The following is a 26,337-nucleotide window of genomic DNA, read 5'->3' as shown; positions in this document are numbered from 1 at the left end:
GTAATCAATTACTACTCCGTACTTCTTTAATTATTGAATTAAATACAAGTAGAAACAACTGGAAAATAAAAGTTTGTGTGAAAGGTGATTGAGAGAGCAATGGAAGAGAAAGTAGAGAAACACAACAGAATAATTCAAGAGATATAAATTTATCTGCTTCACTTTGATGAAAGAATCCAAACTGAGAATATGGTAATCTGATATGCACAAATGCATACATGAAATAATAAAAATGGAAATTTTTACAACAATACAAGTATGATTGAGATTTTCTGAAAAACATCCTAAAACATATGCTTACATCAAGATTTTCTAAACAGAGTAACATAGATTGAGTTTAGCACCACAAAATTGTTTCACCATCCATCAGCACCTGTACGTAGAATAGTAACAAGTGGAATATGCTGAATCTTGTGCCAATCCCTACCATTTGGACCTTGACATCTTCTTGCCAATCTTGAACATAGGACAATTCGGAGTTCATTAATGGCGGTAAGCTTGCTGAAGCTTTCTGGCAAAGATGTCAAAAACCCAGAATTACACAATTCCATACATCTGAGGGATGATAAACAACCTATCCATTCTGGTAATTCCGTCAATCCAACATTGCAGAACAATTCTAAAGAACTGAGATTTTCCAAGTGTTGTATCCCACTAGGAAGTCTCGTTACCATCCACGCCATTTTCAAAGAACGAAGACTAGTTTTGAAGGCTTCCCATGGTATGCCATTTTCATTGTCATCTTCTTCTCGACAATTATGAAGGAATAGATTCTCCAATGCAGTCAGATGTTTAAGACATTTAGTGATGGAACTTAAATTGCTACAATGCTCGAAAACCAATGATCGGAGAGAAGAAGATAGAATTTCAAACACTTGTTCTAGTCTTTCACTGCTATCACTACTCTGCAGCTTGATATCACCCTGGACATGTAGTGAAGAAAGCTGATGTAAGCTTTGCTTTGACAGGGAGATAAGGTCTTCCATGTTATCGATTTCCAGCTTCTTCAGCTTCAACTTCAACCCAGATTCTGACCCGGTTGTTGTTATTGTTGCTGTTGTTGTTGTTGTTGTTGTTGTTGATGTTGTTATTGTTGTTGTTGATACAGCTTTTGCCATCTCCAACACTGAGAGGTTCTTGTTGGTGTCAACCAATGTCAATTCCTCAACATTAGGGCAATGTGGTAGGATTATCAGGTTCGGACACTTGTGTATGGACAATTTTAACAACTTACCAAATGACATGGACAATAAACAATGTTGTTTCCACCATGCTTTAAGACTTTGCATCTCCCTCAAGGTAAGTTCTTCAAGAGACGGGAAGAAAAGTGTTTCTGTAGGTGATGAATCTGATGATATGCCACTTTCCAAGTATTCCACTCCTCGCATAGATATAAGAAAAAGACGCTTCAAGAAAGGTAGTTGGCTAAATGCAGGGACTTGTTTGCAAATTCCGGATTTTGAAAGTTCAATCTCCACAAGATTTGGAAGATTAATACACAAATTACCCATTGTTGCCCAACTTGGGAGGCTTTCACCACTGTAGCGACTTAGCTTCAGCTTTCTTAAATTAGGATGTGGTTTCAGGCCTTCCAACAGAGATTCATGATCGCTAAAAGCATTCCAAATTGTTTGATAAAAGTTTATATGCAGTTCAGTCATTCCATGTTTGCCAGCCAAGTTTGCCTCTATTGCTTCTAACACCATAATTCTTATCTCCATTAAATTCAATGCACAAAACTCCTCTCAAGTTATTCAGTTTTTGTAGATCACTCAACTTAGCAGTTTTGGGTTTAAACCTTGATTTAGAACGAAGATTATGGTCAACAATAAATAGAGGTAGCTTATGGAGCAAAGTCAATTCTCCTATTCCTGAAGGCAGGTGACTTAATTTGGAACAACGGTCAATATCAAGACTCCTCAGATTGGTAAGCTTTTTAATATGTTTAGGTAGTGTTTTAAGTCTCGAACAATGATATAGCTTTAGAGTTTGCAAATTATGAAGTTGGGTGATTGAATCAGGGAGTTCTACAATAGGCATCTTACAGAGATTAAGGAATCTTAAGTGAATTAGCTTACCTATTGAGCTGGGTAGACTTTTGACTCCGAGATCATGCAGATCCAACACCCGCAAACAGCTAAACCTCAACATTAACTGTTGGCAGATTGATTTGCTGAATGTAGAGCCATCCTTCATTTGCTCTGGCAACAGGAATGTACGCAGCAGTTTCATAGACAGCATTGAGTTTGGGATTTTCCACGAGGAAGTCAAACGATAAGCAAAGGATAAATGGTGGATTCTGCCATCAAACTTGGTTTCTGAGAAGTTTGCAACCTTGCACTTGACTCCAGCCACTTGTTGAGCAAGATCATGCATTAAGTCGTGCATTTTGCAGCTCTTAATGGCCCCCCATTCATCTCTTTTTATATCCTGGAAAAAGCACCTTTGCAACAAAGTAAGAAAATACTCGTTAGCAACTTCCTCTAGACGTTGGCTTTCATTAGCAATGAATCCCTCAGCCATCCAGAGATCTATTAATGTTTCCTTGTCAAACAGATAGTCTTTCGGAAACAAGGAGCAGTAACCAAAACAATTCTTCAATGGGAAACAAAGATGCTGATAGCTAAGTTTGAGAATGTTCAAAACATTGTTTTGGTTATCAGATATTTTTGCCAGACTTGCATCTTTGATAGAGATCCATTTGGTTTCATCCTTGCCATAAAGAAGGCTCCCTAAAGCTCTTATGGCCAACGGCACATTCGCACATTTCTTAACAATTTCCTTCCCCAACTGAACAAGATGTGGCTTTTGTTGAGCTTGTCCAAGCTTAAATGCCATCTTTTCAAATAACTCCCATGATTTTTCCTCTGATAACCCTTGTAATTCATGAGGAGGACAATTTCCCATTATTTCTGCAACCTCCCTCGATCGAGTTGTTACTAGGATCTTACTTCCCTGTCTACCAATCTTCAACAAACCCCTCAGCTTAAGCCATTCTCCGCGATTCTCATTCCAAACATCGTCAAGAACAAGTAAGTATTTCTTATCACCGATCTCATTCCTCAATCGACCTTGCAACTGCTCCATCTCTAATTTCTGAGATTCGGTGTTAGTTGCCGACATGATTATCTTTAGTGTGATATCCTTTATATCAAAGACATCTGAAACACACACCCATAACATCAACTCAAAGTGATCCTTAACCTGAGGGTCATTATATATGAGTTGAGCTAGAGTTGTCTTTCCTAGCCCTCCTATTCCCACAATTGAGATAACAGGTAGTACCTCATCCTCATCCTCATGCTTATTATCAATGGAATAGTACGCAAGCAGTAAGTCTAAGACGGCTTTCTTATCATCATCTCTGCCAATTACTTCTTCTGAATCTACAAATGAATAAGTCTCATCTCTCCTTGATCTACCAGTATATATTACTCTGCCTTCATGGTGAGGGCGGAGTACAAAGGCAAACTGAGTACTGTCTTTCACTACATCATCCAGCTCTTGCCTAATTCTTTTAATCTTTTGAGAAATTTTCAAGGCCAATGATATTTCGTTGGAGCAAGAGAAGAAAGTTTGTACCTCTTTAGTCAATTTGTTCCCACCCATGAGCTGCTTTCGCGATGCAACTGTACTGAACTCATCAAACAAGTCATCTGCAGCATAGACAGCAGTTGTAAGCCTCGCAACCCAACCGCGAACAGCATGGCTATCAGCTTGTCTGTCCTCAGCATCTAGCAGCACATCCTTGAGGGTGTTGACAGTGTTCTTAAGCTTCTCAAGCTGAGACTTGAAGCCCCATGCTGAGGCAATCTCATCAATTGCAGTTGATCCCACATTCTTCAGGATTTCTTCTGCAATGCCAAATAATGCTGCTTCTGCCATTTGTTTTCTGATTTTCTCTCTTGGTTTTTCAAGTGGAAGACAGGAAATAGGAAGGAGGAAATAAATTTCATGAACTTTAAACTAAACAAATTTACACACAATTCAATCATTGTTAGAAAAATAATACAACTTTGACTGTCAAAGTTGACTAAGACTTAATTAACTATAGGAAGTAGACTTCCTCCTTCCTCTTGCAATTTGGCCACCAGCTTCAGTTTTGATAAATAATTAGGTGAGAGAAAGAAAACCAATCATGGAAATTCCCTTTTTTTTGTGGCAATTTTGCTTATGGTAATCATAGTATCAAACCTTCATTCATTTAATTTGATGCCTTCCTAATTTTACTAATCTGGGATTTTTACTTCTTTTTTTAAAAAACATTATGGCCTCACAAATTACGATTCACATTTTTCTTTGAAAGTAAAATGAACTCATAAATAAAGTAGTCATGAGACATCAACCATAAATCATAGTAATCAATTACAAAATCAATTATACATTTTTAATAATAATTAAGAAACTTTTTATGGTCAATCTAAAAGAGTCTTCTTCAAAAAATGAAAATTTTGAGCATTTAACAAACTTACATTGCATGAATTGGAATATGTTACTCCATTTCCTTCAATGTAGTGGATCAGATTTGAAGGCACCATTTTAGACTTGATCATCTGTTCCCTATTATCAGCATCAAAATGAGGAACAGAGGTTAGAAGAAAAAGAAAAATTGAGTGGATAACTCTCTCAGACATATGATCGAACACCTTGTGAGCATGTCCATTAATAAAAAACCCAGCAGAATAATTTACTCTAAATTTGACCAAATTCAGCAAATAAGTAAATGGGAGCAATTTAATTTTTAGGAAGGGAAGCAATTAAACCTCAATCAATTGATCTTCACAACCGCCACTTTCTAGAATTGAACCGGTGAAGTTCGTTAATTGCGAATTACTTGAATAAGCAAAATATAGAGGCGCAAAGTAAATCAAATCAGTAGCAGTGCAGCATTACTGGAGCCATAAATAAATAAATGTGACAAGGTAATACGGACTACTCATTACGGAGTACAGATTATACTACGGAGTAATATACTCCTTTTGTCCGTAAAAAATTGTCTCATCACAAACATACATTATAGGAATATGGTCATATACTCATATGGGTTAATATCTACTAATTGAGGTTGGCATGAGTGGTTAAAGGCCTCTTGCTCTTTAACCAAGATCTCGGGTTCGAGTCTTGGGTATGGAAAAAATTTCAACTGGGAGGGAGGTTCCCATCGAGGTACCCATGCAAACTCCGTCGGATCTTAGTCCACTCGCCGAAGGCGGTGGGAACTCTTCGTAGTAGAACAAAAAAAAAATATGGGTTAATATCTTAGACCATTGTAAAATGTGCAAAAAAAATCACCATTTCTCTCTCTCTACCCACTTTCTCACTCATCATTTTTCATTATTTCCATTTATTGTTAACCAGGGACGGATGAATTACAAATTACGTACAAAAGGTCTTACGCGCATAAGTTGTACAATAAATTTATTGTACACCGAGATAATTTTTATGCAATTATTTGTAACTTTAACATAGTTTTTTATAACTTTTATATTATTTTAAAAAAAAGTTGATAGATAAACATTTTAAAGGGTTAAATGATTAATTTTAGGAAAATTTGTAATTATTAATCCAACCTTTGCCCGATTTTCTTTAATTAAGCCTACCTATGCGATATTTCTAAATAATCCAACCTTTATGACCCAACTACTATTATTAAGCCTAACAAGTTACTAACCTGCTATAGGCGGTATTCACCTTACGTGGCATATAACAATTATAATTTTTTTCCCCTTATTTTCTTTAATTGCTATTTTAATTTTCTCCTCTCTCCTCTGCGATTTTCTGCTTCATCTCTGCACTCCTCTCCATTATTTCTCTTCTACCTCTTCTCCACCATTGCCGATCCCTCATACGATCATACCTTTCCATTTGAAGTTCATAAAAAATAATCAGCAATTGCCTGTTCGATCTGGATCTTCTTCAAATTCAAGATTTTTTTTTTCTTTCTAAATTTTCAACAAGACCACAATAACCAACATCCCACAACATAAAAAAACGGTTTTTTCATAAAATGCCCCCGAGGTTTGAAGAAATTCACCAAATACCCCTGCACTTTTCATAATACACCAAATACCCCTAATTCAAAACTTAATACACCAAATACCCTTGATGACGTCATCAACTCACAATCAACCCAATTAACATATTATTAACTCAACTAATCCCTAATTAACTCCTCTAATCAACCCACCCATTAACAAATCCAATTAACCTATCCATTAACCCAATAACCCACCCATTTCTTTTCTCTCTCCCCTCCCTTCTACCATTAACCACCACTGCCTTCACCGTCAGCTCCCTCCTTCTGCTTCCTCCCTTGTCTCGCAGCTCAGCTCAACCGAAGAAAAACCCGGTCATCCCCTTCACCACCCCTCTTCCTCTCTCCTCCCTTTTTTTCTCCTCCGCATACCACTGTTTACTGCACAATCGCTCACCGAGAACAAGGGATGATGTTCAGATTGTTGTTAGCTTCAAATTGGGTCGACACAAGACAAATGGGTAATTTGAAATCCCGAAGACATCGACGGTTGTACGCCGTCGATAACACCGTTTAGAGATTAGATGTATGAGTTAGTCGCTGAAACCGCCGGTGAAGATGAGAAGTTTATGGTTGTGGATGAGTCTTTGCGCTCAATTGGAACTAGTGTGATCAAGGAGTGCGCTCAATTGGTGTACTACTGCGCCCAATTGATTTTTTTTTATAGAATTGAGTTTATTTAATTTTTATAGAAATTAGGGAATTTAATTGGAGAATTGAGGAATCCAATTGGAGAATTGTGAATTTTAATTGGGGAATTTTGAAGGTTGATGCATGGAGGAGAGAGAAAGCTTGAACTATCTTCAATGGTGGTTCCATGACAGCGGGGAGAGAAATAGAAGGGAATGGGTGAGATGAGAGAGGAGATGGAGATGGAGATGGAGATGGGATGGTGGTTGGAGCGAGGTCTGCGGGCAGCAGCAGACGAGCAGTGGTGTCTGGTGTTCTTTGTCGGTGGTTGCTATGGTGGATTTGGGGTAATGTGGGAAGGAGAGAGAAGATACAGAGGTGGAAGAAGCAAGGAGGCAAGAAAGAAAAGAGAAGAGGAAGAGAAACAGGAAAAAGACATGGGCTAATTAGGATTTAATGGGTTAATTAGAGTACTAATTAGGTTGATTAGGAGTTGATGACGTCATCAAGGGTATTTGGTGTATTAAGTTTTGAATTAGGGGCATTTGGTGTATTATGAAAGGTGCAGGGGTATTTGGTGAATTTCTTCAAACCTCGAGGGCATTTCATGAAAAAACCGTAAAAAAAACTATATTATTGCAACATCTCGGGTTTTTACGAACTGACCATCAAGGAAGCCCAAAATTCAAAATTTACCAAAAAAGGAACAAAAACGCTAAGGTTCGTAAGTTCACCTTCAATTGTACGATTTTGGAGACGAAATATGAATGCGCGTGGATGAAGTCACCTATTTCCACAAGAAAATCGATGATGATGTCATAAACCAGTACAATTGTGGTTGAAGCAGCAGTAATGGAGGAGAGAGGAATTGAAACACGGTATAGAGAAGAGAAGGGTTAAGGGTTTTTTGAAAAAAAAAATGAAATCCTTGTTTAGGTGGCAAGTGATAATAGTAGTTGGGTCATAAAGGTTGGATTATTTAGAAATATCGCATAGGTAGGTTTAATTAAAGAAAACCGGGCAAAGGTTGGATTAATAATTACAAATTTTCCTTAATTTTATACATTTTTAGTGATTTTAAAGAGTTTTTTTTTATTAAAATAAAAAAAAATTATCACTAAAAAATAGATAACTTATATATATATAAAGGTACTCCGTAACTTTTAAACATTTTGAGTCAACTCTTACTCCGGTGTACTTGTAAATAAGAATTTGTGAATTACGTACCAACTACGAAGTATTGATTTGAGCATGTTATTTGGCGGATCTAGAAAACATATGGATGAATGTCATTATTTAAATTTTTTATTTTTTGAAAAAAATTATGAAAAAATAACTAATTATGCTCTGTTTTCTTTGCCAAGTGTCCTCTGCGCTGAATCCGCCAATGTTTCGATCATCCTACTACACAATGTTTTACGGAGTACTAAGTATAATTTTATGTGCATGCATTGACCTAGTGAAAATGATTACACATTGACCTAGTGGAAATGCATTACATGCATTGACCTAATGGAAATGCATTTCTTTTTACAGGAAACTTGGGCGTTTTAGGCTTCTAACATCAAAATAATTTTCTCTTTTAACATGGGGATTTCCGTGTTTTAGGCTGCTAAAGACCTTTTGTTTAAAATAGATTTGTTTAATTGTCATTTAATAGAATACAAGCTTCAAATTTGCTATGAATAGTCGCAAATTAGCGTATTGACAATTTTGTCCTTGACTTTAAGCATACAATAGTTCAATACTAGTCAATAATATTCACATGGTGCTCACCATCACTATTCTAGCAACTGTCATTCAACAACCTTAATTTGAATACATGAATTATTATGAGGAAACAATAACCAGAGGAACATGCTGAATATTTGGCCACTCACCACCATCCGGGCCTCGGCATTGTTTCGCCAACGCCGGACAAAACTTGATTCTGAAATACTTTAAAGAGGTGAGCTTGCTGAAGTCTTCTGGCAAAGATGTCAAGCTAAGACAACCATACAAATCCAGATGTTCAAGAGAGTGCATATAACTTATGTGTTTCGGTAGTTCCTTCAATCGGATAAGAGAAGACAGTTTCAGAGAACGGAGGTTTGTCAAGTATCGAAACCCTGTAGGAAGATAGTTCAGTTCACGGATATTTGACAGTGTCAAATAACAAAGGATATTTCTCAAAGCTTTCCATGGTATGCTATCATTTGCATCTTCATCTTCTATTGGTGACAGTTTCAGCATTTCACAACCATCAAATACCAACTCTTTCAATGCAGTCAGATTTTCCAGGCCTTTTGATATGCTTCTCAGTTTCTTGCAATTATAGAAAACTAGGGTTTGCAGAGATGAAGATAGTGTTGTTGTTGAGAATACTTCTCCTAGTATTTTAGTGCTCACTAGCTTGTTATCACCATGGACAGTTAGTGAAGAAAGCTGGTTTATACATTGTTTTGGCAGGAGTATAAGTTGGTTATCTAAATGATCCATTTTCAGCTGCTTCAACTTCAAACCAACCCCTTTTACAGATTCAGAAGTTGTTACCAACTTTGATAGTAAGAGGCTGTCATTGGTGCCGGTTAGTGTCAAAATCTCCATTTTCGGACAAAGTGGCAGAGAAATCAAGTTTCTGCATCCAACTACAGACAGTTTTGACATATTAGAGAAGTGCATGGATGATAATAGATGATCTTCATATCCTTTCCACCATCCTTTCAGATTTTTCATGTCTTTCATCTCGAGTTCTTCAAGAGATGGGAAGAACAATGAAGTTTTTCCCCTTTGAAGTTTTGATGATGATGATGAGGAACTGTCGTCACATACAGCATTCTCCATGTATTCCACAGTATCCATTTCTGAAACCTTGAGGCGTTTTAAGAAACGTAATTGACTAAAGACAGGGATCTGTATACATTTTCTACAGTTTTCCAATTTAAGCTCAACCAAATTTGGAAGGGTAGTGGACAAATTATCCATCCTTGCCCAATTTGGGAGCATCTGTCCTCTGTAATTCAAAATCTTCAACATCTTTAGATTAGAATGCGGTTTTAAGCCCTCCAAAGTAGCCAAATCATGGTTACAACCATAAAATAAATAAAACATCTCCCTGTTAAAGTTTATTAACAACTCGGTCAACTGGTCTTTGCTAGTCAACTCTGCTTCTGTTGCTTCCAATATGCTAGTTTCACCGTGAATAACAATTTCTAGGTGTCCTCTCAGGTTATCGAGATTTTTAAGATCACTCAGTTTAGCCATACTGCTTAATTCTGGAGAATGATTAACAATAAATTTAGGTAGCTTACTGAGCAAAGTCAATCCTCCTATTCCTGATGGCATGTGAATCAATTTAGAACAAGAACTAACATCAAGGCTCCTCAAATTGGTAAGTTTTCTAATGTTTGGTGGTAGTGTTCTAAGTTGAGTAAGACGTAGTTTTAGTGTTTGCAGATTCAGAAGATCTGTGATTGAACTGGGGAGCTCTTCAATAAGTGTGCAGGAGAGATTGAGGTATCTCAAGTGAATTAGTTTACCTATTGAACTAGGTAAACTCTTGATGCTTAGATTATGTAGATCCAATACCCGCAAACAGATAGACCTCGTTATTAATGATTGGTATATGGATTTGCTCAAGGGTAGAGACTCAACAACATACCTTTGCTCCGGCAAAAGAAATGTACGCAGCTGCTTCAGATTCTGAATTTCGTTTGGGATTTTCGACGAGGAAGTCAGTTGATAAGCAAAGGATAAGTGAAGGGTTTTGTCATCAAAATTCCTTTCTGCAAAGTCTGCAACCTTGCACTTGACTCCAGACACTTCTTGCGCTAGATCATGCATTAAGTCGTGCATTTTGCAGCTTGTAATAACCCCCCATTCATTCATTCTTATTTCCTGGAAAAAACCTCTTTGGAGCAAAGTAAGAAAGTACTCCTCGGCAATTTCATCTAAACTTTGTCCTTCATTAGCAGCTGAAATAGTAACGAATCCCTCTGCTATCCAAAGATCCATCAACACTTCCTTGTCAAATTCATAGCCTTTCTGGAACAAAGCACAATAAGAGAAACAATTCTTCAACGGTGACAACAGATGATGGTAGCTAAGCTTGAGAACCTTCATAATGTCACTTTGGTTTGCAGAAATCTTTGCTACAAATATATCCTTAATTGACAGCCACTTGCTGTCCTCCATGCCATAAAGCATACTTCCTGTAGTTCTAATGGACAAAGGAACATTTGCACACTTCTTAACAATCTCCTTCCCCACTTCCACAAGGTGTGGTTTCGGTTGAGCTTGTCCAAGCTTAAACGCCGTCTTTTCAAATAAATCCCATGACCTTTCCTCTGATAGCCCTTGTAAAACATAAGCACGTAAGGTCCCCATCATTTCCGCCACCTCCCTCGATCGAGTAGTTACCAGGATCTTACTCCCCCTTCTACCAATTTTCAAAAGAGCTTTCAGCTTAGACCATTCCTCACAATGTTCATTACACACATCATCTAGAACAATCAAGTATTTCTTGTCACCAACTACTTTTCTCAATAGACCTTGTAACTGCACAATCTCCAACTTATGGGTTTCCATGTTGGTTACCAACAGAAGGATTTTTCTTATGATTACCTTAATATCAAGGACATTTGATACACACAACCATAACCTCAACTCAAAGTGCTCCTTAACCTGAGGGTCATTACATATGAATTGAGCTAAAGTCGTCTTCCCCATGCCTCCGTTTCCAACAATTGGGATAACAGGTAGCATCTCATTCTCATGCTTTTCATCAGTGGAAGAGGATGCAAGCAGCATTTCCAAGACAGCTTTCTTATCACCATCTCTGCCAATAACTACTTCTGCTTCTCTAGAACTACTCATTCGACTCCCTACTTCGTGAGGCCGGCGTGCAAAATCAAACCATGTACCATCTTTGACTATAACGTCAAGCTCTTCCCTAATAGTTTTCATCTTTCGGGACACTTTTGCAAACACACTTTGATTCGGCCAGAAGAAAAAGGTTTGTACCTTTTCAGACAGTGTGTTTCTGTCCATGAGCTGTTGTCGTGTGGCAATAGTAGAAACCTCATCAACCAAGTCATCAGCAGCATAGACAGCAGTTGCAAGCCTTTCAAGCCAATCACGAACAGCGTGATCATCAGCTTGCTTTTCCTCAGCATCCAACAGCACATCTTTAATACTGGTGATTGTGTTCTTGAGGTTCTCGAACTGAGCTTTGAAGCCATGTGCTGAGACGATCTCATCAAGAGCCCTTGATCCCAGATTCTTCAGGATTTCCTCTGCAATGCCAAATAATACTACTTCAGCCATTTTTTTCTCTTTTGTGAATCTCAAACTTTCCTCTCTTTCAAATATTTTAGGTTCTGTGATTGTTTGAAGGGTAAGGTGTTGAACAAAGTATGTAAACCTTGTATAATACAGAATTGTCAACGGTGGAGCAATCAATCTAGGCAAGTACAGTAGCATTTATAAATTACTCCAGTCCATAGTATTATTTATTTCTGTTTGATCAGATCAATATCCCAGCTATCGCGACAATATAAAAGAATATTAACAATGACAATCAGCAACACAAGTCTATACTATACATTAGTTATCTATTATCAGGAAGAAGTCAACTTAGTTATAGGACAATTATTTGTCATAATTCATAAACAACCTTTTAAAAGTGTGTTTTTATCATAAGCCACCATATACAATTTTTTTGGCAAAAAGAAACTTGTTCGTATCATGTTTTTGTTAAAAGACTCAAACAAACCTTAGGCCTGATTCTGACGTTTGATTCCACTTTCCGGCATTGACCCTCCACACGAGAGGCGACCCACTTCCCTCCCTTTTCCCCTCCATTTTCATTCCCTCTCCTCTACAACCCTCCTTCACCTTCATTAACTCTTCTGAGTCTTCTCCTCATCATTAATCTCCTCCATTCTTTAGCATTAAAATAAAATAAAATTAACTCCTCCAATCTTCCCTAACTGATTTTTCCATAGATAGGAGCTTAAATCAATAAACTCCATACATTCCAAAGTAAAGGATCTCATCTAAGTGAAAATTAATGCTGAATGAATTTGGTTTACTTATAAATTAGTGATTAAAACATTCAATTGAAATGGGTTTGTCTGGCAAATGTTGAACTTTTATGCCATAATGACTAACTGGAATCACTACAGACATCGTAACTGAACAATTGTAACCCTAAATTCGTGAATAACTGGAAAAAAAATAAAATTGCAAATTACAATTTACGAACCCTAATTTAACAAGAACAGTCATGAACGAAAGAATTTGAATAAAAATAGGGAATCATAACGATTACCTTCCTCGATTTGGGGTTGATTGAAGTTCCGTGCGGCAATTTGAAGAAATCCATGCTTTTTTGTGTTGAATTGGTGATGAACGAAGAGCAATAGAGGAAGTGACAATGAAAAATGGAGGGAAAAGGGGAACCCAAAGAGAAAGTGAATAACAGGTCACGTGTCACCCATATGAGCGCGCTCAACGCTATAAATGGAGTCAATCGGAATCCGGCCTGGTCTTCTACTTCCACCCATTTTTAATACTCGCAATGTTTGTGTTTTCTATACTAATGTCAATCGCAATGTTTGTGTTTTCTACACTAGTGTAAGATAAAACAGAGTTATATGAGATCTTGTTAGATTCGTCTTAATATATTTTTAAAATATTAACTTTTTATAATTTTTGCTTAAAAAAATTAAAGAAATTAATGATCAAAGTTGTACATTGACATGCGTAAAAGTGATAAACATTACGAGTAAAAATGAACGGAGGAAATACAATATTGTACTAAATATCCTCAAAAAAAACGTTGTTCAAAGCAGCGTATTATAAAACCGAGGATTGAGCCGAAAAATCTTTTTAAATCTTTATCTACCAAATATCCTATTAGCGTATTTAACTAGTTAAATATTTAATAGTGTTTGAAATCACTAATTTTGTGCCAAAACTCTCTCTACTAAACAAAGTCTTGATATTTGGCAAAAAATTTCGTACAAGAATAAGAAAGGTCCGTTTATATATTTAATATAAGTTAGAATTTAACACACAAGGGGTCCATAGCTCAGTGGTAGAGCAATTGACTGCAGATCAATAGGTCACCGGTTCGAACCCGGTTGGGCCCTTACTTTGAAACTTCTTTTTTTCTATTACAAAGATTTTATGATTATTTTTTTTTCTACAAAAACTAGAATTTGAGAACTTATGGGTTTCCCCTGTAGCATTTGTAGGTGAATCAAAACTACCCGTAAATCAGTTTATGTAATAAAGGTTATTTTGTATACATTTCCTTCAAAATGTCTTGCGCGCACTAGGTGTACAATAAATTTATTGTACACCAAAATAACTTTTACCCATTTATTTGTAACTTTAACATAGTTTGGATTAACTTTTATATTCATAAAAAAACACGTTGATAGATAAACATTTTAAATAGTTAAATGATTAATTTTATACATTATTAATGATTTTGAAGAAATAAGTTTTATTAAAATGAAAAAATTTATCACTAAAAAATGAGTAACTTTTACATATATGAGCTTAACTTTTAAACATTTTGAGTTAACTTTTACTCTGGTGTACAATATTTATTGTACAACCCTTGTAAACAAGAATTTGTGCATTTCCTTACTAGTGAATGAAAATAATTTGTTACATTTTCAAACTTTTAGTTTTTAAACTTGTTCTTCTACTTCTTTATCTCTACATCCAATTCAAACTTAGGACGTAAAAAGCACTGATAATCATCAATGAAGCATGTAATTGTTTCTTAACCTATCTTTTAATTCCATCAATAAATATCGTTGGACTAATTGTTACGGAGTAATAACTTAGTTTGCGTTATATGGTCCGAGTACATACACAAGTGAACAATGCGAATTTAAGTTTTAATAAGATTTAACAAATTATTACACGTGAATTTTATAACAATCTACTTTGACGAGAAATCCTCAACCTCATTCCTTTATAAGAAGTACTATATGTGCATCCTATTTCGATTAAATATAAAAAAAAAAAAAAGTTAAACCAATTTTAATTAATCCCGAGAACATTCATGGCCTTACAAGCCTCAAAAACATAATTCTATGTAGTTTTGTGTAATTTCATTGTCATATAAATATAAATATATTAATACGTGGCACGGAGTATATTGTACTTAATTATGGAGCGATTTCCTTCAATATTGCATAAAGATCCAACAATTCCCTAAATACGTTACTTTTTAAGTTATTTCCCACCATACCGTCCATGTAAGCAAGGGAGAAAGAGAAGTAATTTTTTTTTTCCGGTTCAGCATTGAACCGCTATATGAGATAGCGGTTTCGTTTTAAAGCAAACCGCCATCTCAGATGGCGGTTCAATGCTATAAACCGCTATCTCAGATAGTGGTTTGTATTAAAACAAAACCGCTATCTCAGATGGCGGTTTACTTAATTGTAAATTATTTTTAACATGAATTACAGTTTAAATAGAAATATAATTTAGAAGTAACCTCTTATGACATCAATTGTGTTTGTAGCTCAGTGGATAGAGTGTGTTGTTTCTACGCAGGAGGTCGTGGGTTCGAATCCTACCTGATGTGTTTATTTCTTTTTAACCATTTATTAATATTAATTATAAACATTTCTAAATTTAACTTATCAACATTGTTGTCTGTAGCTCAGCGGATAGAGTGTTTATTTCCTAACCAAAAGGTCGTGGGTTCGACCCCTAGCTGATGCAGTTTTTTTTTTTAACCATTTATAAATAGTACTACCTACGTGATTATAAACCACTATCTCAGATAGCGGTTTACTTAAGTCAACCGCTACCTGAGATAGCGGTTTAGTGTCGCTTCGTTAAAAAAAAAAAGACCGGTTTTAATGCTGACGTGGACGGTAGGGTGGGAATTAAGTTAAAAAGTGGCGCATTTTGGAAATTTGACGTTCTTTAAACAATATCGAAGGAAATCGCTCTTAATTATGTGTTTAACCATGAAAAATGTCAATTAGTCTAGTAGTTACAGCATGCCACTATCATGAATTTTGTGATCATAACTCGTAAGATCATACTCGATTGGGATTGCTTTTGCCTAAGAGGTTTGGGTATCCATACCCCCGGTCCCAATCGAGTACCCTACAAGGGTCCTTGTAGGACTGAACCGGGGATGTCGACCCACAAAGACTCCAATTTTTCAAGTACGTACCTAAGCTCAATTGAGTTGAGAGTTGAGACTTGAGAGTACCCTATAAGGGTCCAGTCATGCCCTCTTATTAATATGGAAAAGAAATTGGTTCGGACCAGAAAAATAGTTTAAATTGAACCTAACACAATCTATACAAACTTTTGAGTCGGAAAATATAAATTTTTGGTCTCTAATCCGGCTGAACTTAAAACCCTTCAAAAATAAATTTTGGCCCATATCGGTTTTTAGAAAGGTCCAAATAGAATAAATTTTGGCCCATATCGAGTTTGCATTATCAAATTTTCAATTTTAGGTGTAAATCTAATCTAATATACATATATAAAGGAGACATATTTGCTGAAGTATTAGAGCGCCACCTAGGATTACTAATGATTTCGGCCAATGAAAAATAAGATTTCTAATTTATTTTTGAATTACAAAAATCGACTGCCACGTAGATAATTAATTAGGTGCCATGTAGATATTTAAATTAATTAATTAATTACTAATATATACAATTCCATCCAAAATCAAACGCTCTAATAATTAAAAAATAAATCTAAAATAAAATTCATCCAAAATCAAACACTAATCTAAAATAAAATCCGATCCAAAATCAAACATTAATCCAATATTAGAGCGCCACGTAGAAAATCTAATGGTTTCAGCCAATGAAAAATAAGACTTCAAAATTATTTTTGAATTAAAAAGTCGAATGCCACGCAGATAAATAATTAGGTGCCACGTAAAAAAATTTATTAAAATTATTAATATTTCTTATATACAATTTCATCCAAAATCAAACACTATAATAATTAAAAAAATAAATCTAAAATGAAATTCAATCCAAAATAAAAAAAAAAATCAATTTAATCTAATATATAAAATATAGCAGTTGATATATGTAGGAGTTTTGTTTTAACGTAACAATTTAATAGAAACTGATTGCACGGGCTAAAGTCTAGTACAATCTTATTTTGAGCCGGTAAACAACTATAATGGCTCTAACCCTTAATTATCGTTTTGCTATTAAATAACTTCATAAAGTAATCAATGCGATCCTTCCTCATTTTGTCCGTCTAAACAAATGAAACAAAACTTTTATTGTAAGAATTAATCCAAACTAAATACTTCATACTACATTCGTTTCAAAATGATCTCTACACTTTCTGTTTTAGTCGATCCGTTTTAAAATGTTCTTTACACTTTACTTTATTCTATTTTTAGGACATGAAAATTTACTACTTTACCCTTTTTACCCCACAATATTTATAATTTTCCACACACTTTCTCTTACATTATTCAATTTTTTTTTACACCTACCCACATTTTTACACATTTTTCTACTTTATCCATATTTTATTATATCCAGTCAATTTTTCTACTTTTATCTTAATATTTGTGCAAATAGTAATTGTAAAGATCTTGCTGAAACAGAAGTAGTACTAGATTAATCGGTAGAATATAATTGCGGAAGCATACTTTTTTCCATAAGATTGATGAACGGTGGATTTTGGATCTTCCAATTCTATATGGTCTCTCTTGATATTCTATTGATGAAAAGGTCAACAATCAATACTTACTAGGTAAAGAGATATTATAATCTTAAGACTTGGCCTAATAATAAGAGACCTAGTCTCCCTTAGAAGCTTGGTTATTGTGAAGGAATAATGAGGAGGGCGGAGAGGCCAATATCTGATATGTATTTCAAGATACATATCACCCCACTAAACGACAAATCAGAGATAAGATAAAAATGAAAGCAGGTGCCATTTTCAAAGAACACATGTCATTTTGGAAAAATATATGCCATTTTTCAAAAAACAATGGCATTTTCAAAAAGAAATTGATTTTTTCCTTTAGCGTTTGTCTTATCCCTATTTTACCGTTTAGTGGGTGATATGTATTTGTGAAATACATATCAGATATTGATTTATACTTCCTAGAATAATGAGTGTGTACTCGACCATATTTCAGATGTGTTCTTGACTTATATCTTGACTTTCATCCATCGGACATCATATTCCATACTTTAAACTAGATTTATTACTACCTAATCTCCTATATTATGTATTTACGCTCAACTCTTTCGTCTTAATAATTAATCTCTTTTTGTAGCTTTCTTGTTGAATAAATATACTTATTTACTTTTGTAAGCTTGATTAAGCTTGCATGGCGTAATCATACAATACTTTTCTAGCTAGAATTGACCAGTGAGAACACGTTAACAATTCAAAGATCAAAGATTTTTATTAATTACATACAACTTAAGTTAATTAGTCAATTAACGAGTTAGTACTCCGTAGCTCCTTATAATTGGCTCTTCTTACATTTAGTTAAAAAAATGTTAAGTAAATTATATTGCTAGCTAACATTGTAACATCAATAATACAAACTTCCCACATGCATGGGTAAGATCGTCTTAAGAGCAAGCCTAAAAGAAAGACTTGATTTATGACCTACAACAGCTACTTATCGATCAGTTGACAGGGCTCGAATTTGTGACTTTCAAATCACAAGGTTAGTTCTCCACTAACTCGCCAAATAAGCTTACTTACATTTAATCTGTACGTGCGAAGTTGATCAGTTGATTGCACAACATTTTGCTTATAGTACATTAGAGCATCATCTACCAATATATACTAGTCCATCACACGCAGTGCGGAGCTACTTAGTAAAGTGAGAGTTCATATTGACCTCACTTGAATTTGCAAATTGTGAAAAAGATTTATTGAACTTTTAAGATTTTTAGAAAATGTTCTCATAAAATTTACCATTTGACCCTATGTTCCCACTAAGGTCATGTTCCCATAACTTGGCGGTAGCGGGTGCGTGGCGGGTAGCTGTTAGAGTAGCGGTGAGTAGTAGCGGTGAATAATAGCGGGTAACGGTTAGCTGTTAAAGTATCGGTGAATAATAGCGGGTAACAGTTAGCTGTCAAAGTAGCGGTTTGATATTGGAAAATGAAAATAAAAGCTGGAATATTGTTTAAAACTTTACTATTAGTTTCACAAACGCTACGCGTTACCTTAAACACTACTAATTTTAACGTGCAACAAAAGCTACCCAACCACTAACCGCTACCTAAACCGCTACCTTGTCAAACACTTAAAATTTTTACAAGTAGCTTGTTGAATAGGGGCATGTTCGGCAAAATTAGCAGTTAGCAGTTGAGTGGCGGATAGTGGTTCGAGTAGCGGGTAGCATTGAATGGTAGCGGGTAACGCTTAGCTGTCCAAGTAGCGGCTAACTGATATATGTGTTCGGTAAAAGTAGCGGTTGATATTCTAAAATAAAATAAAAGGTAGAATATTGTTTAAAACTTTATTATAAATTTGTCAAATGCTACCCGCTACCATAAAAGCCTAATTTTAACGTTTGACAAAAGCTACCCAAACGCTACCTCTACCGCTAACCGTTACCTTGCCAAACACTTACAAATTTTACAAGTAGCGTCTTGACTGCGTCAAAACGCTACCCGCTACCTCAAACGCTACTGTCGAACACGCCCTAGGTCAAAACACTACCCGCTACCTTAACCGCTACCGCCGAACAAGCCCTGCATATTTATTAAATTTATTTATTTTAACTCCAACTAAATGGTATTTTTAAACCCGTCGCTGACCATACATGATACATCATGAGATAGCCAATAGCAAAATTAAGATTTTTCCTCTATCTAGCTACTCCTATTATATATATACACACAGTTGGACATAGACATCACAGAATCTTGTTATTAGCCAACCTAATAAAAAGCCTTACAAGGCAAAACAATAAACTCAAGAGATGAGACTTCTCTGCTTATTACTCTTCCTAAATCTCTCACTTATAAACTTAAAACCAGTATCAGCAAGAAGTAGCAAAACTACTATAATACCAGTAAATGTAGGTTTGATCTTGGATGAGCAAGATTGGATTGGGGAGATGTGTTACAAATGCATAAAAATGGCGCTTTCGAGCTTTTATGCTACTCATCAACATTACACCACCAGGATTGTTTTACATACAAAGGAATACAATCATTATGATGTTGTTAGCGCCGCTGCTTCTGGTATCTATCTATCTATCTATCTATCTATCTATCTATCTATCTATCCCGAATATTTTTTTTAGTTCATTCTTATAGTACTCTGTAATGGACTAAATCAAAATGGCCCTTAAAACTTCTTCGCTTCCTTTCCATGAATTAGAAGATGGTCGTCATGTTGTCGTCCCGTTATCGCTTTTGGGTCAATTGAAAACAACCTCTCTGCAAATGCAGGGGTAAGGTTGCGTACACCCGACCCCTCCTTACCCCGCTTCTTACGGGAGCCTTTTTGAGACAATGGGGTAATGATATTGATAATGAATGGATTCTTATAGTACTCTGTTTGTCCACATATTTTTCTTAAGTACTTTAAAATCTATGCAAAAATGTCTTGGAAGTTCCCTCCCATTTTTCATTCACAAGTTCAGAGATTCGAATCCAATCCGTGAAAAATGCTCTTTAAATTATTTTATTTGTAATGTTCATGCATGGGTTAAAGCCGTACAAATTATATAAACCCTTTCATCACCTTAACCAACTAAATTAGTTGACAACCTATAATTTCACGATAGTTTGATACCATAATCATAACCGCAAAGGAGGAATCATATTAGGCATCTAATATAAATTCTATGATTGGTTGTTGACTCGTTGTGATAAAGGAATGACCTCTTGACCCCTTATTTTATAATTTTATTGCTATGCTATAATTGGACTTTATTTTCAACAACTACTTACAACTCAAATGAACCCCCTAATTATGCTCCTTGTATAGGTGTAGTTGTGCAATTAGACAAAAGTATTCAATTTAATATGATGGTACTAGGACTACTAGGAGTATAAAGGTATAAATTAATTAGTTAAGGACCAAGTCATAGTATGATCCATGTAGTTAAAATAAATGAGATTTCACTATTTAATTTAATTTTCTTTATCACGAATCAATGATGTCTTAACGTAGTGGTCAAGATCGAGAGTATATACTATACGTTACACGATTTCCCCTTTCCTTACCACTCTACCAGTAATGCCCTTATGGCTCATTAGGAGCTCAAGACGGCCACATCACCCACATGGCCACATTAACTTAATTATCCAAAACTAACAGGATAAACTAACATGCGTGCAACAATTTTGAGTTAGTATATGATCCATCTCACCGAAAACCTTATCGATGAGGACAAGTTTCACAGCTAATGAACCCGGGGTCTTCCCTAGTAGAGAACAGGGGATTCGGATGTGTGAACTATCATACACGTACGTAGACATGTCAAATGGGTCGGTTATAAAAAAAAAAAAATTTAATTTCGGGTTTGGATTAGTTTGGGCTTCACTTTCGGGCTCGGATTTATAAATACTCCGTACTTGTTCAAGACCAAAAACTTTCCGGTTTGGGTTAATCCAACGGGTTAAGAGATTATTAAACGCGTATTATATTTTCAACAATTTGTGTAATAAATATTCAATAAATGCGCACAAATTGACAAATGGTCATACAAAAGTTTATATTTAGTTAAATTTAACCATAAAATGGCGGATCCTCAGATCAAAATCATATTACACCCAATTATAGTAACAACTTTATGTATTGTGCTTAAAATTTCTTAGTTCATTTATTACTATAAATACAACGACTTTCAATCGATCGGGTCAAAAACGGATTCGGTCGGGTTTTGACCCATTACTTTCGAGTTGCTCGGGTTCGGATAAATATTGAGTTACGTGTCACATAAACTTGTTCAAGGGCCCAATATTTGCCGGTCGGGTTTCGGGTTGGATCGATTTTTGACAGGTCTACGCGTGCTTGTAATTCTAAGAACAGAAAGGGATTGATCGATGATAATAATGTTAATAGTGAATTTTGTGTTAATTGCAGCCCTTTATCTTATCAATAACGTCCAAGTAAAGGCAATAATAGGTCCACTTACATCAACAGAAACCCAATTTGTGATAAATCTTGGTACCAAAGCTCAAGTACCCATCATCTCATACTCTGCAACAAGCCCTCTCCTTTCATCTTTAGCAAGTCCTAATTACTTCATCCGAGCTACCCAAAACGACGTCACTCAAGTACATGCAATCGGGGCACTTATCCAAGCATTTGGTTGGAAAGAAGTTGTCCCAATTCACGGACACGACGAGTACGGAAGAGGCATTATGCCTGAATTTGTATCAATGTTACAAGAAATCAACACACGTATGCCTTACCAAAGTGTCATTTCTCAACTTGTAACAGATGATCAAATCTTGGAAGAGTTGTATAAGTTGAAAACAATGCAAACAAGGGTGTTTGTTGTTCATTTGTGGCCTAAACTTGGGGTTAGGTTGCTCCTTAAAGCTAAAGAATTAGGGATGATGAGTGAAGATTATGTTTGGATTTTGAGTAATGGGATGATTGATTTACTCGAATCTTTCGATCGTGATGTGCTCGAATCAATGCAGGGTGTATTGGGTGTTAAAACTTATGTTCCAAGAACACATGAACTTCAGAATTTTACTGGTAAATGGTCAATGAAATTCAAGCATGATCACCCAAATGTGTATGGTTTATGGGCTTATGATGCTACTTTCGCGCTAGCTAAAGCTGCAGAGGAAGCATGTATTAGTAATACTAATACTTGTATTAGTAATACTAATACTAATACTAATGATTCAACTGATCTAGAATATATTGCAGTCTCCAATATAGGGCCAAACCTTCTGCAAGCTGTGTCAGAAACTAAATTCAGAGGTTTAGCAGGAGATTTTAGCCTGAAGAAAGACAACGAGCTAAAAACATCAGTATACAGAATCATAAATGTTGTTGGAAATGGGTGGAAAGATGTTGGATTTTGGACTGCAGAAAATGGACTTATGAAAAACTTGAAGGGAAATTTCTCTGATGCTTATTCTACATCGAAGGCTAATCTACGAGCTATCATATGGCCAGGAGAAACTTTATCTGTTCCAAAAGGTTGGGTTATTCCTGCAAATGAAAAAAAGCTGAGAATTGGTGTTCCTGTAAGGTATGGTTTTACTGAATTTGTGAAAGTGCAGACAGATTCTGAAACTAACACTACACAAGTTACTGGTTACTGCATCGACATTTTTGATGCTGTTATGGCACAGCTTCCTTACTATGTTGCCTATGAATACATTCCTTTTATGGATACGAAAGGAATTGACTCGAGTTCTTATAATGATTTAACTTACCAGGTTTATCTTGGGGTGAGTACAGACTACAGAGTATTACTACAGTACCCTTTTATCAGGTTGATTTCTTTAGAATTAAGATGATGGATTTGTGTTTTCTTGTGTGACAGATGTATGATGCAGTTGTTGGAGATGTTACCATAGTAGCAAATAGGTCACTGTATGTTGATTATACACTCCCATTTACAGAATCTGGTGTGACAATGGTGGTTCCAGTGAAGAAGAAGCAAACAAAGAAAGCATGGTTGTTTATGAAGCCATTAACTTGGGATCTTTGGGTTATGACTTTTTGCTTCTTTGTGTTCATTGCTTTCATTATCTGGGTTCTAGAACACCGTGTCAACGAAGAATTCCGAGGCCCTCCTTTACATCAAGCAGGCACCACTCTTTATCACTCTTTCTCAACTATGGTCTTTGCACATAGTAAGCTTCCCCATCTTTATCTTCATTTTTTAGCTCCTAAGTTCAATGCCAACAGAAAATACTACTCCATCCGTTCTTGAATGTTAGTCCCTTTTGGAATATAAAACAATTCAAAACTAGTACACTTGTCACATGAATCTTAATAGAATCTAACACATATGGTTAGACGAGATAAATAATTAAGGGGGTGTTTGGTTCGCAAACTGGTATGGATTTTCAGGAATGATATTAAAGTGGTATGAGTTTGAAATTTGATTCTTAATACCATGTGTTTGGTTCAATTTGAGGATGATTTGTTTCCCCTTTTGTTTGATAACTGGTGTAAAGGTACAACTGTACGAGTCATACCCACCTCTCCTAGGTTTTTAAACCCCATACCTCAGGGGTTTGAGGTATGAGTTTAAACCTCTTAAAATTTCCAACCAAACATATGATATTGGTTTAGACCATTCTAAACCCATACCTAGATCCACGAACCAAACACTCCCTAAGTGGTATAATGGGGATAAAGCTTTGTTAGGGAGTAAATAAGTGGGTCATTTAGATATTTGTAAGGGTGTAACGGGAATAAGTGTTGGACAAACAAGAAAAGATTCCAAATTAAAAGGGACTAACAAAGAAAAACGATTCAATACGAAAAGAGGACTAACATTCAAGAACGCAGTGAGTACGTACTAATATTTGAGCAACTATTTTCTGAGGTTAATCTGTTTCGATGTTTCTTGTATATAACATAAACAGGTGAGAATGTGTTGAGCAACTTAGCAAGGTTTGTGATGGTGGTATGGATATTTGTGGTGCTCATCCTTACACAAAGCTATACAGCAAGCTTGACATCTATGTTGACTGTACAACAGCTGCAACCTGCAGACTTAGGTGTAAATGAACTGATAAGAAAAGGGGAACCTGTTGCATATCAGCATGGCTCCTTTGTTGAAGGACTCTTGAAAAAGATAGGTTTCAAAGAATCACAACTGAAATCTTACAAGAAATGTGAGGAGTTAGATGAGTTACTGTCAAAAGGAAGCAAAAATGGGGGTGTTGCAGCAGTTTTTGATGAGGTTCCATATATGAGGCTTTTCCTTGCTAAGTATTGCCAAAAGTATTCCATGGTTCAACCAACTTACAAGACCGGTGGTTTTGGCTTTGTGAGTGAATTCTCTAATCTCATTTATACTTACCCTCCAGGTTTCATAATAACAGTCTTACTGTCAGTCTTACAGATTAATTAGTATTAGGCCTTGTTCTTTTGAGCTGAATTTTACTGAACTGAGTTGAAAAGGTCTTATTCTAAGCTATCTAATGCACATATATCGCGTTGTGGTTGTCAATCTTATCAAAGTCGAAATCTTTCTTTCAACTTTCCTCTTGTTCTTGCCATAAGCTCTTAATTGACAGTCTTACATATCAGTATTAGGTCATGTTCTTTTGAGTTGAATTTTACTGAACTGAACTGAAAAGACCTTACTCTAAGCTATCTAATGCATATATATCGCGTTGTTGTTGTCAATCTTATCAAAGTTGAAATCTTTCTTTTAACTTTCACAGTTACAAACATAAATCCTTGTAGTTCTCTCTTGTTCAATATATAGTTGCCATAAGCTCTTAAATGATAGTATTACAGATGAGTATTATGTCTTGTTCTTTTGAGCTGAATTTTACTGAACTGAACTGAACAGAACTGAACTGAAAAGATCTTACCCTAAGCTATCTGATACACATATATCGCGTTGTGGTTGTCAATCTTATCATTAACTTTAACTTAAAATGCAAATTATATGAATTTTTTCTTTGGAGAAAATCTTTGATTGCTTCTTTGTGATTCCCTATTTCCCGTCACATTCAAACAAACCATAAGACATAATTAAGGTCTTAATTACATACATGGGTTCATAATGTAGGTTTTTCCAAAAGGCTCTCCACTAGTACCTGATATTTCAAGGGCAATACTAAGCATAACAGAAGGGGAAAAGATGGTAGCAATTGAGAAAGAATGGTTCAACACACAAGACATTCGCGGGAGTTCTTCAAGCAACATGGTTTCTAATGACTATCAGTTCAGTCTTGGACTTGAGAGTTTCTGGGGACTGTTTCTCATTGCTGGACTAGCTGCAGCTTTTGCTCTTGTGTTATTTTTAGTGGATTTCTTGTACAAACATCGGCTTATATGGATGCAGAATGGGACTTCAATTCGGAGTAAAATCAAAGAAATGGCAAAGACGTTTGATGAGGTTGACGAATCATCTCATAAGATTAGGAAGAATCAGCAACTGGAAAAGAGTTGTCGTGGTTGTGAGAATAATCGGGTTGATGATGTTGCTGAAAGTATGGTTCATACAAATTGTCCTCCTAGTCCATTGAGTGTTCTGAATGATTGAAGAGTGAAGAAGAAGACATTCATGGTAAAGATGAGAACTACAACATTACTCTGCTGAAACATACTGTAACATACACTAGCTTAGGATATAGAAATAACAATCCTGCTATATAGGATAGTTTACAAGTTACATATTGAAATTCAATAGAAGTAGTTGATTGTAATTTTCAAAAAAAATATATATAAAAAAAATTTATTACATACGACCTCCCTTTCATAAAGATCATTACAGTTACTATTTGCACAAATATTAAGAAAAAAAGTTGAAAATTTGGTTGAAAAAGTAAGATAAATTTGTAAAAAAGTGGGTGGGTGTAGGAAAAAATGAATAAAGAGAAAGTTAGTGAAAAATTGTAAATGTTGTGGGATAAGAAGGGTGAGTTAGTAAATATTTATGTCCAAAAATAGAATAAAGCAAAGTGTAAAGAACAATATGAAACGTACTAAAACGGAAAGTGTAAATATCATTTTATAACGGA

General features: G+C 35.5%; 2 protein-coding genes and 1 non-coding gene across 3 annotated transcripts; 2 read left to right on the top strand and 1 right to left on the bottom strand.

The window, feature by feature from the left end:
* Positions 1 to 133: 133 nt before the first annotated feature.
* On the bottom strand, positions 134 to 11,968 carry LOC110790702 (putative disease resistance protein RGA4). The gene is made up of 3 exons (XM_056832909.1): positions 8,501 to 11,968; positions 1,235 to 3,966; positions 134 to 1,136 (listed from the first exon to the last, which is right to left on the bottom strand). Exons 1-2 carry the CDS (start codon positions 11,966 to 11,968, stop codon positions 1,654 to 1,656), a joined length of 5,781 nt encoding a protein of 1,926 aa, XP_056688887.1. The 3' UTR covers positions 134 to 1,136; positions 1,235 to 1,653.
* A 1,757-nt stretch (positions 11,969 to 13,725) lies between these two features.
* On the top strand, positions 13,726 to 13,797 carry TRNAC-GCA (transfer RNA cysteine (anticodon GCA)). Its single transcript has one exon. It is a non-coding gene; the product is annotated as a tRNA-Cys (tRNA).
* A 5,786-nt stretch (positions 13,798 to 19,583) lies between these two features.
* Positions 19,584 to 26,069, top strand: LOC110792322 (glutamate receptor 2.1). The gene is made up of 5 exons (XM_021997137.2): positions 19,584 to 19,890; positions 21,743 to 23,073; positions 23,169 to 23,481; positions 24,223 to 24,629; positions 25,383 to 26,069. Exons 1-5 carry the CDS (start codon positions 19,626 to 19,628, stop codon positions 25,857 to 25,859), a joined length of 2,793 nt encoding a protein of 930 aa, XP_021852829.2. The 5' UTR covers positions 19,584 to 19,625; the 3' UTR covers positions 25,860 to 26,069.
* Positions 26,070 to 26,337: the final 268 nt, after the last annotated feature.

Source organism: Spinacia oleracea, chromosome 6 (assembly GCF_020520425.1).
Source record: "Spinacia oleracea cultivar Varoflay chromosome 6, BTI_SOV_V1, whole genome shotgun sequence".
Taxonomy (NCBI): domain Eukaryota; kingdom Viridiplantae; phylum Streptophyta; class Magnoliopsida; order Caryophyllales; family Amaranthaceae; genus Spinacia; species Spinacia oleracea.
The sequence above is the reverse complement of the archived record's forward strand: the minus strand, read 5'-3'. Positions and strand labels throughout refer to the sequence as shown.

Excerpts from the sequence above, each read along its gene's own strand:
- LOC110790702 (XM_056832909.1), bottom strand. The coding sequence starts at position 11,968 with ATGGCTGAAGTAGTATTATTTGGCATTGCAGAGGAAATCCTGAAGAAT. Across the intron at positions 3,967-8,500 it reads TTCCTCTGGTTATTGTTTCC|TTTAAAGTTCATGAAATTTA; the intron begins TCATAATAATTC and ends AAATTTGTTTAG.
- LOC110792322 (XM_021997137.2), top strand. The coding sequence starts at position 19,626 with ATGAGACTTCTCTGCTTATTACTCTTCCTAAATCTCTCACTTATAAAC. Across the intron at positions 19,891-21,742 it reads TGTTAGCGCCGCTGCTTCTG|CCCTTTATCTTATCAATAAC; the intron begins GTATCTATCTAT and ends TGTTAATTGCAG. Across the intron at positions 24,630-25,382 it reads AGACCGGTGGTTTTGGCTTT|GTTTTTCCAAAAGGCTCTCC; the intron begins GTGAGTGAATTC and ends TTCATAATGTAG.